The sequence below is a fragment of the Oreochromis aureus genome, linkage group 10, assembly GCF_013358895.1.
Source record: "Oreochromis aureus strain Israel breed Guangdong linkage group 10, ZZ_aureus, whole genome shotgun sequence".
NCBI classification, from domain to species: domain Eukaryota; kingdom Metazoa; phylum Chordata; class Actinopteri; order Cichliformes; family Cichlidae; genus Oreochromis; species Oreochromis aureus.
This window is the reverse complement of record NC_052951.1, coordinates 14786762-14801714: the sequence shown is the minus strand read 5'-3', so window position 1 is coordinate 14801714 and position 14953 is coordinate 14786762. Positions and strand designations below refer to the sequence as shown.

General features: G+C 41.3%; 1 protein-coding gene and 1 long non-coding RNA gene across 2 annotated transcripts; both read left to right on the top strand.

Annotated features, from left to right (window-relative positions):
• The first annotated feature begins 559 nt into the window (after positions 1-559).
• On the top strand, positions 560-3792 carry LOC120442209. Its single transcript, XR_005614573.1, has 3 exons — positions 560-650; positions 726-2426; positions 2560-3792. It is a non-coding gene; the product is annotated as an uncharacterized LOC120442209 (long non-coding RNA).
• A 328-nt stretch (positions 3793-4120) lies between these two features.
• Positions 4121-13997, top strand: dlat (dihydrolipoamide S-acetyltransferase (E2 component of pyruvate dehydrogenase complex)). Its single transcript, XM_039618559.1, has 14 exons — positions 4121-4545; positions 6248-6349; positions 6428-6552; positions 6987-7146; positions 7732-7858; positions 8004-8179; positions 8280-8427; positions 8525-8592; positions 10526-10612; positions 10916-11023; positions 11138-11256; positions 12532-12694; positions 12789-12925; positions 13007-13997. The coding sequence occupies exons 1-14, from the start codon at positions 4291-4293 to the stop codon at positions 13134-13136; spliced, it is 1905 nt and encodes a 634-aa protein (XP_039474493.1). The 5' UTR covers positions 4121-4290; the 3' UTR covers positions 13137-13997.
• The last annotated feature ends 956 nt before the right edge of the window (positions 13998-14953 follow it).

The following is a 14953-nucleotide window of genomic DNA, read 5'->3' as shown; positions in this document are numbered from 1 at the left end:
ACTATTTTTGGACTGGCACAAATAATTTCTGTGCCTTCTTATTTGATGCAGCACAACTGATTGTTCTGTAACTAGATTTAAATGGTTATATAAAAAACGCCCGAGGCCTTGGCTGCATTTTTAGGTAAATAGTACCATATAACTTTGTTTGCAAAACTTTGGGAACTTCAGGTTCATACACATGTAACGAAAGATACTTTATTAAATATTTACTAAATTGATATAAAAATTGTTAGTTTTCAAAAAGTGTGTCCTCCTGAATGGGATTATAAGCTAACAAGCAGCGCTGTGTGTTTGGCAGATGGCAGGTCATGACGGACAGTTCAACTCTCATCCCACTTTTTGTTATAAATGTCATAAGTGTGCTACATTGGTTGTGCATCAAAATTACTTTTAAAAAAAACTGACAAAACCATGAGCAATTATCTGGAATAACTCATTTTAACATCTTATTTCTTAAGGCTGTATTTTTAGCAACAACACTTAATCTGTTTTAAAAACAAAATGGTAGGTTTATAAATGAGACTGAGTCTTATTTGATTTCCTTGTTTTAGGCCTCAAACATAGTCCAGCATCGACGAACCATCAGTTTGGAAGGGTTACAGATATTTATTCGTGACGACGAGACCAAACTCTTCTTAACATGTCTGGTGAGTATGCAAATCTACTCAATCTTCAGTTTTGGTTTACAGAGACTTGTATGTACTGTTGTTAATTTTGCATAGGATACAGATCCAGTTGAGAGGGCAACCCGAGGTGTTACGGTGGGCATCCTCACTGTTCTGGAGGACTATGTGGGACCCAACTCGCAGTCCACAGTGGTCAACACTGCCATTGTTTTGGAAGAGGACATTATTCTTGATGATCTGCCAGACCTTCCCACTGCCTTTGCCTACCTGTTTGGCCTACTTTATGGGGTCAACATGGAGTTTCCCAAAGAACTCAAGTACACATTTGTTTGCTGTATGGAAACCAGATAGAAGAGTTCATATCCTGCCATCTGATGTTTTGAATCTGTTTGTTAGTGACTATCAGTCAAGATAGGTTTGATATTCTGTCTGACAATACCACACCTTTAAAATTGGATGAGTAACATTTGTTACAAAAATTTGACCTTTTTTTGTTTTTGGAAAAGGACTTTATTTGTGGCTAAATGTTGTCAGTATGTTAAAAATGGCTCATCTCAAAACATTGTCAGTGGTGCAGTTGTGTTTGAACACAAAGTTATTTGAAAATCAAAATTGTGTAAACATTCATTAATACAACAGGGAGCACCTCATGAAAACTATAAAGGATACTTTTTCTAAACTTTAGGAAATTGATTGGCAAAACAAAAAAAATATGTTGTGTAAACTTTAGGAATTACATTGTTAAAACAATGAAAAATATATTTTGTCAACTTTAGGAAATACGTTGCCAAAACTAAAACTAATACCTTGTGTAAACTTTAGGAAATACATTGCTAAGACAATAAAATATGAGTTAAGAAAAAGCACAGTTATTAATTTTGTAAACACAAAAACATTAGTTGAAGCAACTTTTCTCCTAAACTTGAAATTATAAGTTATTCATCAGAACCTAAAAACGTAAATGCAGTGGGTTGCCTTGAGTTTTTAAGTTTTTGCAACAATTCTTTTTTTTACAGTGTATTTTATTTAGTGCCCTGTGAACTAATGCCTTTCTTCCAACCATGTCTAACAAAAACACATGAATTTAAATAAAATATCCATAAAGTAAAGTAGAAAGGATTGCTTTTGTATAATAAAACAGTAAGAATAGGAGTAAATTTTGATTTTGATATATTGGTATGTCACAAAGTCATGTATTATATTAGCAATGAGTAATATTGCACTGAAGTTTATGTTATTGAGTAATAAGGGGGCAGAAACTTGGAATAATAATGTGGAAACATTACTTTATTAACTTGGTTTTCCATATTATTACCGTCTTGTTTCCACATTATTACACCACTATTATGGCATTATTATGAAGTTGTAATAGAAAGGATTACCAAAGTGTGAAGAATTATCATTGAAATCATTTTTTAAATGTGTTTTGGAGAAGTTTGTCTAAGTTTATAAGACATCTTTGAGTTTCAGGAGAGGAAAAAAAGTGGTAAACATTTAAATGCATAAAGCAAAACATATAGTTGGCCCAGAAATTGAGCTCAGCATCACACATACTGTTTCATCTTGCAAAGAAACCCTGTAATGTTTGCCAATATTCCCTTGGCTTGTCCATTTGAATAGTGCATGGAATGACATTTATAATACGCCCTTTACTCTGCTCACCTCATTATAGGTAAGGCAAGCTGTGAGGAAATGGCTTTAGATTATGAAAAACAGAGCCACAGGAATTCAGCTGAAAAGTCCAAACCTTTGGCAGTTCTCTCAGGAGAATCTACACATACAGTGCATTATTTACAGGTTAGACAGGAGGCACATTAGAGTATAAATAATGCCAAAAATTGTCAACAACATTTGCTTTAATGCTTTGTTTTCTTTTTTTCTTTCTTTTTTTAAATATACCTTCGTATAACACTGGATCCCTTCTGTGCAGCCTATTCTAATACTAACTCAGCCATGGATGAGCTGCACAAGGCAATAAGGAGTCAGCAGAACTCCTATCCCAATGCAGTGTACATCATAGTTGGGGACTTTAACCATGTTGACTTAAGGTCAGTATTCACCAAATTTGAACATTATAGCAACAAGGTGGAAAAACACACTGGATAAAGCCTACAGCAACATCCAAAAAGGCTACAGAGCAACCCCTCTCGGACTAATGGTGTCAAAGGCCCCTCCCATCAGAAGGAGACACACTCCACCCACTCCAGTTCGCATACAGAGCTAACACATTAACTGAAGATGCCATTGTTACAACGCTCAGAATACTGCAGCAAGACTCTTAACAGGCACCAACAAAAGATCTCATATCACCCCAGTTTTGGCCTCCCTTCACTGGTTGCCTGTAAATTTTAGGTTTCATTTTCAAATTTTACTTCTAACCTTTAGGGCCCTACATGGTCAAGCTCCACAGTATATATATCTGACCCGCTGAAACTGCATTCATCTTCCCAAGCTCTAAGGTCATCAGGTCAACAACTGCTGATTCCACCACACACTCGATTTTAAACTCGTGGTGATCGTTCCTTTCAGGCAGTGGCACCACAGTTGTGGAATTCTCTTTCACTGTTTTTACACTGTACTGACACCACTGATTCTTTTAAAAAGCAGCTGAAGATATTTTTATATAGACAAGCATTCAACTAATTTGTTGTTTTTATGTTGTATTTTATTGTTTTACATTGTCCAGCATGTTGACTGTTACCTGAAATGCCACTTACTGACCAACAGATGGCACTCTTACAAATACCAAATCTGATTTGGTATCTGTAGTCAGACAGTGCTTGTGTCATCAGTGTCACTTTAACATTACAAAGAGTAAAAACAAGTAAAATATATTTACAATAAGCAGACCTAAGTGCCGGAAAGTTCAAACACTGAAAAGCACAAAGGCCAACTTTGTGTCATCCTCTGAATGCTTCATGACACTCTTAGACAGTTTTTATCCTTCAATGCTGATTTGACTGAGTGATGTGTACATGGTTTTATTTATTTACTTACTTTCACATTTACCTCGACTTACTTTGCTTCAGCCAGCTGTGTTTTTATAATCATGCAGTCATCGGACCTTTGGAACCTTTGTGAATTGGACAAAATCCAAAATAAATTCAAACTTGTGCACCCAGTTCTTTTTTTTAAGTCATTAAAGATGCCATAATGGGTATATGCAAACTTCTCGCCATAACTGTGATACATAAAATCAAGATTCACAGGCTGGCTGGACCCAGGCAAACTTCCCAGTAAAAGAATCTACTGCCATCATGTGGTCATTGATGTGATTACAGCTTAATTACATTTATCGCTAAAACAGTTTGAACAGTTCTTAATATAATTTTTTATTTGCTTTACTTTGTTTCTTTAGCATTGTACTTTCATTGGCAGTGGTGGTGTTTTTTTTTGTTTGTTTGTTTGTTTGTTTTTGTTTTGGGGGTATTCGGCGACTGAATTGTGAGCCGCTGCCATTTACGACACCAACGACAAAGCTACGACAGCACAAGCAAGAGAGCCGTAAATCGTTGTGTTTGAGGAGGTCATTAGAAAGTGAGGAGTTAAATAGGGGCTGGCTGTCAGGGAGAAGAGACCCTCGGTGTAGGTGTAGCTCTCATGCTGGTGTAAGGCATACATATTATTCACCAGCTCTGTATAGTATTCCAACCGCTGCGAAATGCTTCGTCTGATCCTGCGGCTCAGGCCGTCCTCCGGGCTCCGGTGTCCCCGTGCCCTCCCGGCCAGGCCTGCTGCGCTCAGCTCCCGCTCTGCTCCCGGAACCAGCTGTCTGAGACGGCTTCATTATGGAGCAGGGTCCCGAGCGGCCTCTCTGGGCTCCGGCTTCTACCACAGAGCGACTCTTCTGCGGTCTCCCCAGCTAGCAGGTGGATGTCAGTGCAAGCGCTTCTACAGCCTGCCGCCACACCAGAAGGTAACGCTACCGGAGCCGGTGTCAGGTTGCTATAGCACCCATGTTCACCGCGTTAGCTAGCATGACCTCCCTGCCTGTTACAGAGATCTGTTAAAAAACGCTTTATTAGCTGGAAATCCGGCTCTTCCCTGTGTGAGGTTAGCAGGAACTGTTGTTACCTATCGTTTGAATCTCTGAACGACTAGTTTCTCCACTCCTCACTGGTCACTGAACTAAATAAAGCAGAGACTGTTGTGACTGTTTGTGCTGCGGTTCTCCTGAATGACACCAATCCGTCAAACCTGACTTGTGTGCCCCAAACACGGAGGCCATAGGAAATACTGGGGCTATAAAAACGTAACACATGCCTGATGGTGCTGAGCGATACTGCAAAATTTGGTATCGATCCCGATACCAAGTAAATACAGGGTTTCGTATTGCCAATCCCGATACTTGTAACCTATAAAGACAGCTTAAGTAGGGAACAGCAATATGTTATTGTTTATGAGGTGATTTATCATAAATTTGCAAATTGTGAACAACTTTTAATGACCACTAACTGACTGAGCTTTACCTTCCATAATAGCTGTGTTTTGTTTCCACAACAAAGTACAGCTTTCAGTTTGTCATGTATTTTGAAACAGTTTTTTTTAGACTTGGAATATAAATGTACCTTTCTCTAAAGCACTGTTATTTAAATGTGCTATAGCTTACAAATAACAAGGATGTGACAGTCACTATGAAAAGGTTCAGACACTTTTCATAGCAAATGTTTGAGGTATATTTTACTTTCTCCAAAAATAATTTATCTAACACAGTTCAGAGGGCTGAACGCTGAACTTGGACATTAGAAGTAAAGTATAGGTTGTATCACGATCTGATACCAATATCAGTGTTTGTTTCGGTACTGTCGATATTTGGCTCAATCTGCGCACCTCTGTCTGAGACATTTTAACACAGTACACTGTGTGCACAGCGCACTCATTGTAAAGTTTTAAAAAGACTAGATTCATACTTTGTCACTTTCCCCAAGTGTATCGAAGTCAATTAGAGCAGGTGATTTGTGTTCTCCTCTGCTGCATTAGACAGAGGACCTGGAGGGAGCTCATGGTTAATTGGTTGTGGAACAACTTCAGGAACTGCTGAAAACATGAAACAATTATAACCTGGGAAGTCTGACAGGCTCGTCCTCCAATTTAAGTGACCTGCTGGCTTATACCTCTTCGTCAGTTGGGAGTGCTGCCTGTGGAAATTGCATGCTGTCCCCGAAATCATGAAACTGGCAGCTTCACTTTCCCCTTACAGTCCAGAGGTGTGCTCATTAGGTTAATTGAGCGTAGGTGCAGATCTTAGGCTGTGAGCCTGAATGAAACCCTCCAGTTTTGGCTCTAAAGTGGAAGGCTTCTTAGTAGTCCTTCGACCTTTGTGTTACTCCACCAATAGCATGTCATTCATCTTTGCTGTTATAAAAAAAAAACTCAATAAAAATCAGCTGTGGTAAAGTGGATGTAGGTCATTTTATTGAGCAATGAATGAGGTGATGATGATGTAGCAACAGCAGTTACAACACCTGACTTCTGGCACTTTTTTGACTGGCCTGTTGAAAAGTTCCCAGTGAGGATACTCTAAAAGGATAATACAGATACAGTCTTTGGTTTTTTGGATTTTTTTTTTTTTAAGTTTTAGGTTATACATTGATTTTATTCATTTGCTTGCTCTTCAGGTGGAGCTTCCTGCACTGTCGCCCACCATGCAGACAGGAACGATCGCTCGCTGGGAGAAGAAGGAGGGGGAGAAAATCAGCGAGGGTGACCTCATAGCTGAGGTTAGGAGCCGTGTGTGCCCACGCTGCCGCAAAACATGATCGTGGTGTACATTTCTAATGTTGCCTCTGCCTTTGTAGGTAGAGACGGACAAGGCCACTGTGGGATTTGAGATGCTGGAGGAATGCTATCTGGCAAAGATCCTGGTTCCTGAAGGAACCAGAGATGTCAACGTTGGAGCCGTGATTTGCATCACAGTTGACAAGTTAGTGTGTTTGGACAGTCCAGATTCAGAGCTGAGGCTCTGTTAGTTCAGGTTTTTTTTTTTTTTTTTTTTTTTTTTTTTTTTTTTTTTTCTTTTATAGTAATGGGACGAATTAATAGTTGGAAAACATTAAATGGGGAGCACTATGTTTTGATAGTGGCAAAATGCTGCTTTTATTTATTTTTTCAGTCCTTTAAGTCCTTGAGCTTTAACAAACATGATAAAAAGACTTGAATCTTCAGAAAACCCTTACAATAAACTTTAATGCTGGTTGGTTTACGTCTACATTTGTTATGAAATGTAATGTGCTATATCAACAAAATTGCCTTTGCCACAATCAAATATGGAAGGTTAAAAGCTGACAGCGTGCCATATGGCTCGATGCAGTTGTGTCAGTTTCTACTCATTATTTGTGGATATATTTTCCCCTGCAGCCCTGACTTGGTCTCAGCCTTTAAGGATGTAACACTAGATTCGATCAAAGCAGCCGGTGCCACTCCTTCACCTGCTGCCTCTGCGCCGCCTCCTCCACCTGCTGCTGCTGCGGCAGCTCCACCTGCAGCCCCTGGAAGCTCTTATCCCGCACACTTAAAGGTAAGCGAGCTCTCACATAAACGAGTCCGGTCGGAAAGCTGTAGATTTGTGATTTAGACAGCATCTCTTTACCTATGCTGTGTTCTGGTTTGATTAGGGTTGTTCAGGATCACTGTGTATCAAGGCAGAGAAGCGGGTACCAATATGGACTCTTCTGATCATGCGCCAGATTTTACTACTTTACTACAGTGTGTGCCATTAAACAGTTTCCGTGGATGTGTAGTTTCCATGTATCTGTTATATTTGTAACTTTCTCTATTTGAAGGACTTTTTTTTTTTTTTTTTTTTTTTTTCCCCCTTTCTTTATTTTAAAAAAAACAAAAATAATGTCACACCACTTCATCATTTAATCAAAGAGAGGGGAAAGGCTTTAATTTGCTGGAGGCTGTGCCACAAAATTGTCCCTGCCCTTACTTCAGCTGTGAATGTCCCTGTGACATCATTCGGTCCCTTCAGGGGTCATCTTGAAGTCATTTTCTCTGGAGCTTTAACAGTGTTTGTAGTAACTTGACTAGAAGCTGAAGAGGTTGTGAGTCTTTTTCAGGTCTAGTATTGTTCACATTTGTGGGAATTTGTGTGTTACAGATCGCACTTCCTGCTCTTTCTCCAACCATGACGATGGGAACAGTGCAGCGCTGGGAGAAGAAGGTCGGAGAGAAGCTGAGTGAAGGAGATCTCTTAGCTGAGATCGAAACTGACAAGGCGACCATTGGTAAATCCAAACTGATTTGAACACATCGATCCTAAAGCGTGTCCACTTTCAGCACTACAGAGGAAAAAATATTTATATGAGCTCACTTTTAGTATAGCTTTTAATACTGACATTCACCCCGGACCTTCTGTGTGTTTGCATACAGGCTTTGAGGTGCAAGAGGAGGGGTATTTGGCTAAAATCCTGGTGGCGGAGGGAACCCGTGATGTTCCCCTGGGCACGCCGCTCTGCATCATTGTAGAGAAGGAAAGCGACATTGCCGCTTTCAAGGATTACGTTGAAACTGGGGTGGTTGAGGTTTCCACACCACCTCCAGCACCGGTGAGACTCACAGAAAACCTGTACTTTCAAATAAGAAGTCATTTGGCTTTTGTACAGTTTTAAGATGCCTTAAGAACACTTTTTTTTTTTAATGTTGTAGGTCGCAGCTCCAGCTGCTGCATCACCCAGTCCTGCTCCACCAGCAGCAGCTGCTGCCCCTGCAGCACCCAGGAAGGGTCGCGTGTTCGTCAGCCCGCTTGCCAAGAAACTTGCTGCTGAGAAAGGAATTGACCTGGCTCAAGTCAGCGGTACGTAGCCAGACGTATGTGATGGATGAAGAGCATTTGCTGAAGTAGTATGCAGCTTTTACGTTTTCATTTTTTCATTTTAAATACTCTTGTTCAGGCTCTGGCCCTGATGGACGCATCACCAGGAAGGATATTGAGAACTTTGTTCCACCAAAAGCTGCACCTGTAAGGGAAACCCATACTGTTCAGTCACATTAGTGCACATCAGTCCAGTTAAATCATGTGCAACCATTCTTATTGTTTAATGTTCCTTTTCTTAATACCGATGTAATACTGACAGTCTAATCCAGGGGTCGGCAACCCTGGGCACGCGTGCCACAGCTGGCACGCGAAGGGTTAACTGATGGCACGCTCGGTGGGCCGATGATTTTTTTTTTTTTTTTTTTTTTTTTTTTTTTTTTTTTTTTGTAGCGGTATAAACAATGAAAGGTGGTGGATTGGCCAGATTCTGGCCGGTGTGTAAAAATAACTCAGTTGTTTGGTGGTGACTATGGCGTAGCTTCCACTGATTCAGTAACATTAGCAAGTGGTGGAGGCCAGCAGGTGGATGAGGGAAAGGGAGGCAGGAGGAGCAGAGACCGAGGCAGCACCGGTCAGAGTGTCAGGTGAACTAAACTTCAGGTAAGAAGTTATGACCTGCAGTCTGTCCGGGTCAGATATAAACCAAGTTTAGGTGGAGTTTATTATCGTTGTGCTGACTTTTCACAGTCAGTTACAATAACTCGTGCTGCGTGCTAGCTAGCATGACGGAGTTTTCATCAGCATTGTTGTAGTGAACTTTATTTTATTCATAAGGTTAGTTAGTAGAGTTGCCAACCGTCCCATAAAAAGACGGAATCGTCTCGTATTCAGAGAAAATATTACGCGTTTCGTGTTGAGCTGAAAAGGAACGCAGTTTGTCCCGGACTTCAGCTACAATGGAAAAAGACACAAAGCTGGAGTTAATCTGTCGTTACGCTGCACAGCTGCCTCTTCTTCTCTCATTCTCTCCCTCTCCTGTTGCTACTTCAATCATGAAACTGATCAATGATCAGCTGATCGGCTTTTCTGGCGCAAGTCCGTCTCTCTTGTTTGAGGGGGGACGTTGTTAGCTTTCCACATTCCGACACTTCAAAAGCTTCAGGAGCTTTCCGCTCAGCGCAGCATCAGCACCACGGAGATACACGGATACATCCGTGAGACTCGAGACAGAATTCCCAATGCGTTTTGGGACTTTCAGGTGTATGGACCAATGTTTTATTTTCTGATCAAACCAGAAATCTTTAATGAGCAGCTAGATTTGTCTCGCGTTAACTGGCTGAGTTAATGCCAGTTAATGCAACATCGAAGCAGCTGGAATCTACAGCTGTGTGTGTTCATGGAGCTGCATTTTCACCTGCTGGACATCACTACCTGACAAGTTTAACTGTCTTCAGAACATTGCAGAGGCCTTATTGACAGTATTGGGCTCTACATATCTGTGTGAGCAGATTTTCTCTCATATGAAGAGTGTCCTCGCTTAGCCGCTCGGAGACCTGTGTCTCTGAGTGGGAGACCAGAGATCACATTAACATGTGTATCCCTGTATTAACAAACATGCCATATTGGCCCAGTTTATTTTACTTATCATTGTTGTGAGGAGACCATAAATAGCATTTGTATTTTCTGTTGTACAGTTCATTTGCTGTCATGGAGTTCTTGTTATTGATAAAAAGTGTCTTTTTTTTGTTTCGAAATAGCTGATAACTATTTGCTGATAGCTGCCAACATCTGTGAACAAATATAATTCTATAAAGTGGTTCTATATAGTGTGTAACTGTTAATATAGAGTGTTATTAAATTTATTGCTAATGCAATCATATGGCACACTGACCTCACAGGAAATTTTAGATGGCACTCGCCATCAGAAAGGTTGCCTACCCCTGGTCTAATCAATAAGTCCCTGTCAGTCATGCCCATTTTTCTTTTAAATGATACATTTAACTGTTGTAGCACAGTGATTTATCTGTTTTGGCAAATAATCAGAATTATTAATTTATTAATTAATATCCTGCCGTAATGCTCTGTACCTCTGTTTCTGTTGTTGTATGTAATGCAAATTAAATCTCTACCTCTGCAGGCTGCTCCAGCTGCTCCTGCATTTGCACCAGCCCCTGCTGCACCAACTGGCACCTTCACAGACATCCCTATCAGCAACATCCGCAAGGTGAGCACCACCACACACCTGCCTCTTGATGGTCCATTACATTCTGTGATGACTTCCACTGCTAGCAGTCGGTGCATTAGCGGCTCCTTCTGTGCGGGGTGCTGTGCTGGTGTATTGAGAGCTTAGAGGCAAATGTCCTGAGGAGATTTCAGTGTAGCTCTGTTATCTCTGACCTGTGCTAACACATTTTGCCCCACAGGCGGGCACTCCATTTATCAAAACAGACCCAGCCAGCACACCTCATTCCTCTTGGTGATGAATAATGGATCAAAGCTAAAGTGCATATATTTGTCTCTCCTGCAGGTCATTGCTCAGAGGTTGATGCAGTCCAAACAAACCATCCCCCACTATTATTTGTCTGTAGACGTCAACATGGACCAAGTGCTTGAGCTTAGGAAAGAACTCAACGCTGTGAGTGTGTGCTTTCTAATGGAGGTTTAACTGAGTGAATGCTTTGTTTGTACCACTGCACTAAAACCTCATTTCCAGCATCTCATAAACGGTTTCACCCTCTTCTCTCTGCAGGAGGTGCAAGCCCAGAATATCAAACTTAGTGTGAATGACTTCATCATCAAAGCTAGCGCTCTGGCCTGCCTCAAGGTTCCCGAATGCAACTCATCCTGGATGGACACAGTCATTCGTCAGTGAGTAAAAACTCATTAAGAGCCACATGGAGTTTAGTTCCTATAAGCAGCAAACAGAAAACACATTCTCCTGACTGTGGAAATATCCATCTTGCTTTGTATTCCCAGCCATTGTCTCTTTGGATCTTATCTTTAAATGCGTGCATGCATCACAGAGTGTGTTTACATGCATTTGGGGAACATTACGGCAGTAAGTCATTTAAATGATAAAACCTTGTTACTGAAGGCAGAAACCATCACAGCCGAAAGCAACTAGTGCAGACTGGTGGTTCTCTCACAGCAGCCGGGACGTGTACAACCACGAGAGAGATGCAGAGAAATGAAGTTAACTTGATAGGGAAATTTAAAATTTAGATTTTTAATTTCAAGATAAATTAACTTTGTTATTTTGTTTTAATTATTGCGCTTGATTGAAACATTTCAAAGTTGGGCAGCATGATTTTAATAATCAAAGACAAAGTCTCGTTCGCACTGGTGAGGTGTCAGTTTATCTGCAGCAGAGGTGAGAGTAGCAACATGAAATTGCATGATTTCTAATGTTGCTCGTAGCTGAACTTGTTTCCATTTTCTGTGCTGTTTAAATGTACATGAAGTCACTTACACAGTAATCAGTTTCCTACACTGCATGAGACTGCTTTCTTTATTTTAGTTAAGAGGAAGAAGTGTGCAGTATTGATCTAGGATAATAGTGGCCCTATAGTGTACTCGTTTACACATTCGCCCAACAAGCAAAACATCCCGGTAGGAGACGCAGATCTCTTTGGGTTTGTGTCAGTAATGGCATCTGGTATAAAAATGTGCCAAATCAAGACATGCGGAGCTTCTCGCTATGGCCACCTTTTGTGAATAACAGAGTGGCTGAAAGCACCTTGTTGACTTAGAATAATAATGCAATATCTCCCTCAAGTGCAATAGTTAAAATGCCTTTATTATACCTCCCATTATATCGGTGTGTTCCACTGCCTACCTGTGTCATTGTTAATGCTGCTATTAGGATTATTTACCTCTCTATTTATAGTTATTTATGGTAGTATAAAACACATAGTTATACTTATTCTAATAGGAGTGTCTGTCTGTAAATATAAAGTTCACCAGTGCTTCCAGTTGTGTTGTATGCTTGTGCTTAAATGACAGTTATCTTAATAATGTGATATTTCTGGGGTTGGCAGTTTCAGTTTTGCCAGCAGAGAGCGCTCGGAATACGTCTTTTGGTTTCGAAAGGGTCGCCTTGAAGAGAGAACTGTGCCGGCATCTGTAATGACTTATGTTTTCCAGGAATCACGTGGTGGATGTGAGCGTGGCAGTGAGCACAGCCAGTGGCCTCATCACGCCCATAGTGTTTAACGCCCACATCAAAGGACTGACCTCCATCAGCTCAGATGTGACGGCTCTCGCTGGCAAAGCAAGAGACGGCAAACTGCAGCCTCACGAGTTCCAGGTAAGGCTTTTTAATATTCTGAGTGAGTTATCTTTTTTTTTTCTTTTTATCTTTCTTCGCAAACCTAAATTGTCCTTTTTATTTTCCCAACCAGGGAGGTACATTCACGATCTCCAACTTAGGCATGTTTGGTGTCAAGAACTTCTCGGCAATAATCAACCCTCCTCAGGCTTGCATCCTCGCTGTCGGTGGCTCAGAGAAACGCCTCATGCCTGCTGACAACGAAAAAGGGTCTGTGCACTGATGATAGTAATATAACAGAATGGCATGGTATCATTTTAAACTCCCGTCTAATGCAGCGGGTCCTTGCAGGTTTGACGTAGCCAACATGATGTCGGTGACGCTGAGCTGTGACCACCGGGTGGTGGACGGCGCGGTCGGTGCACAGTGGCTCGCCGAGTTCCGCAAGTTCCTGGAGAAACCCGTCACCATGCTGTTGTGACGAGACTGTACTGCCATCAAACTGCAGCAACAGGCAGAGGCTTCTCACTGAAGCGATCCGATTGGTCTAAACTGGTCTGGATCCTCCTGTGATTGGCTGGCCCTGGCACCAGGTCACTCCCTGTTACCCAGAAGGGGAAGAGGCAGAACTCACTCCGCTTACTTGTCTGTCTCGCTTTCTTTCCTATCGATCTGTCTCCCCTCTTGCGCTTTCTCACCTATACTCTATTTATTGTGGCCCCCATCACACGAGACCAGAATTAGGAGCAACTTACCCTAGAAGAGCAACTTGCTGTGCGTCACTAAAAAGGGAAGTGTTACATGTCAAACCAGAGAGCAAATCTATCCCGTGAACCCCTATTTCTGCCAACTTCCATACGGGAATCTGTGAATGTTAGAAAACAGGAAATGCTATTTGTGAATAAAAGATTTAAGATGTTTGTCTGCTTGTAGGGGATCTAAATGTTGAGGTTCACACAGATCTACACACCTGTCCCTGCTCAATGATCCCAGACACTCAAAATACAAGATGTTTTCTGTAGGGGAGGGTTGAAGCTAGGGTTATGTATATTCACTGTGGATGAACAGAGTTGTATGTGTATATTTGTATATGGTGGTGAGATGTTTGGTAGAAATAATCAAGTTCTTGGAGACCTCACCATATAACTTAACTGTATAGCTCAAAATGAAAAAGGCTGCCCTTACAGGAAATATCAAACGGTTTTGCCAATTCTCTCTTCAGTGGGGATGTTTTGTTTTCTAGTCTCAAACATTCTGTATTTCACAGCTGGAACGCACAAAGCTGGTGCTGGATGTTATTTGTAATTTGAATAAACTGGGTGAAGACAACCTTGTGCCATAAGCTCCTTTGTTTTGTGTCGTTGTTGTTGGTAGACTTGATGTAAGATTGTATTCACACACGGTGATGCCTTGCTTGGGCATTGGTCTGATTGCAAACGACACCTGAACCTGGAGCCTCAATGACCACTCCCTTCATGCATTGCAGCTCAAAATCACAGTGTGAGTCTGCAAGACAAGTGACAGGGCTGTGTCACAAACCTGAGTCAGAAAAGTCATGAACCGGATTGTGGTGTTGTGTGAATTTGAGCTGGAGAGCTCCAGTGCCTTCCAATTGGGATAAAGGAAAGGTGGTAGCTTGCATGTATACAGTCTAGAGCCTGGTGTGAGTACACTTGGGAGTCCAAATAAAAATAATGCAAATATATTTATAAAACAAGTTTAAATTGCCTATGAGACTACATGAAGCAGCAATGAAGGCTAACACTGTGCAAAAAGTCAAAGAGGTGGTTGGCATCAAGCTCAAAGAAACTGATAATCTGAAAACGGGCTCGGACTACATTATTCTTTAACCTTTTTTAGAAACACTATCCTGAGAAAATTTTGTCACACATATTTGTTACTACAGGAAGAGGGTGAGTGATTGAAACGGAACAAGACAACGCTACTGACCGGACCTCATACCACAGGCTACACCCAGGGGAATCTCCACAAAGTCTGTATGATCAACTCGGTCACCTCAAAGTTTCTGTTTTCAACCACCACACCACACCACATCCAGAACACCTTGGATTTTGTTGAGAAGGTGAGAGATGTCATTATGGAGGCAGATGAAACAATGGTTTGTATAATGTTACATCTCTTTTCACTTGTGTTCCAGTCAGTGAAGGTAGTTCATAAGAGATTACAGGATCAACCTTAGTAATAGGATCACTCTCAGCACTGACCAAGTGCGTTTGCTCTTGGAACTGTGTCTTAATTCCACCTATTTCACATACAAGGGTCAGTACTCAGGCAGAA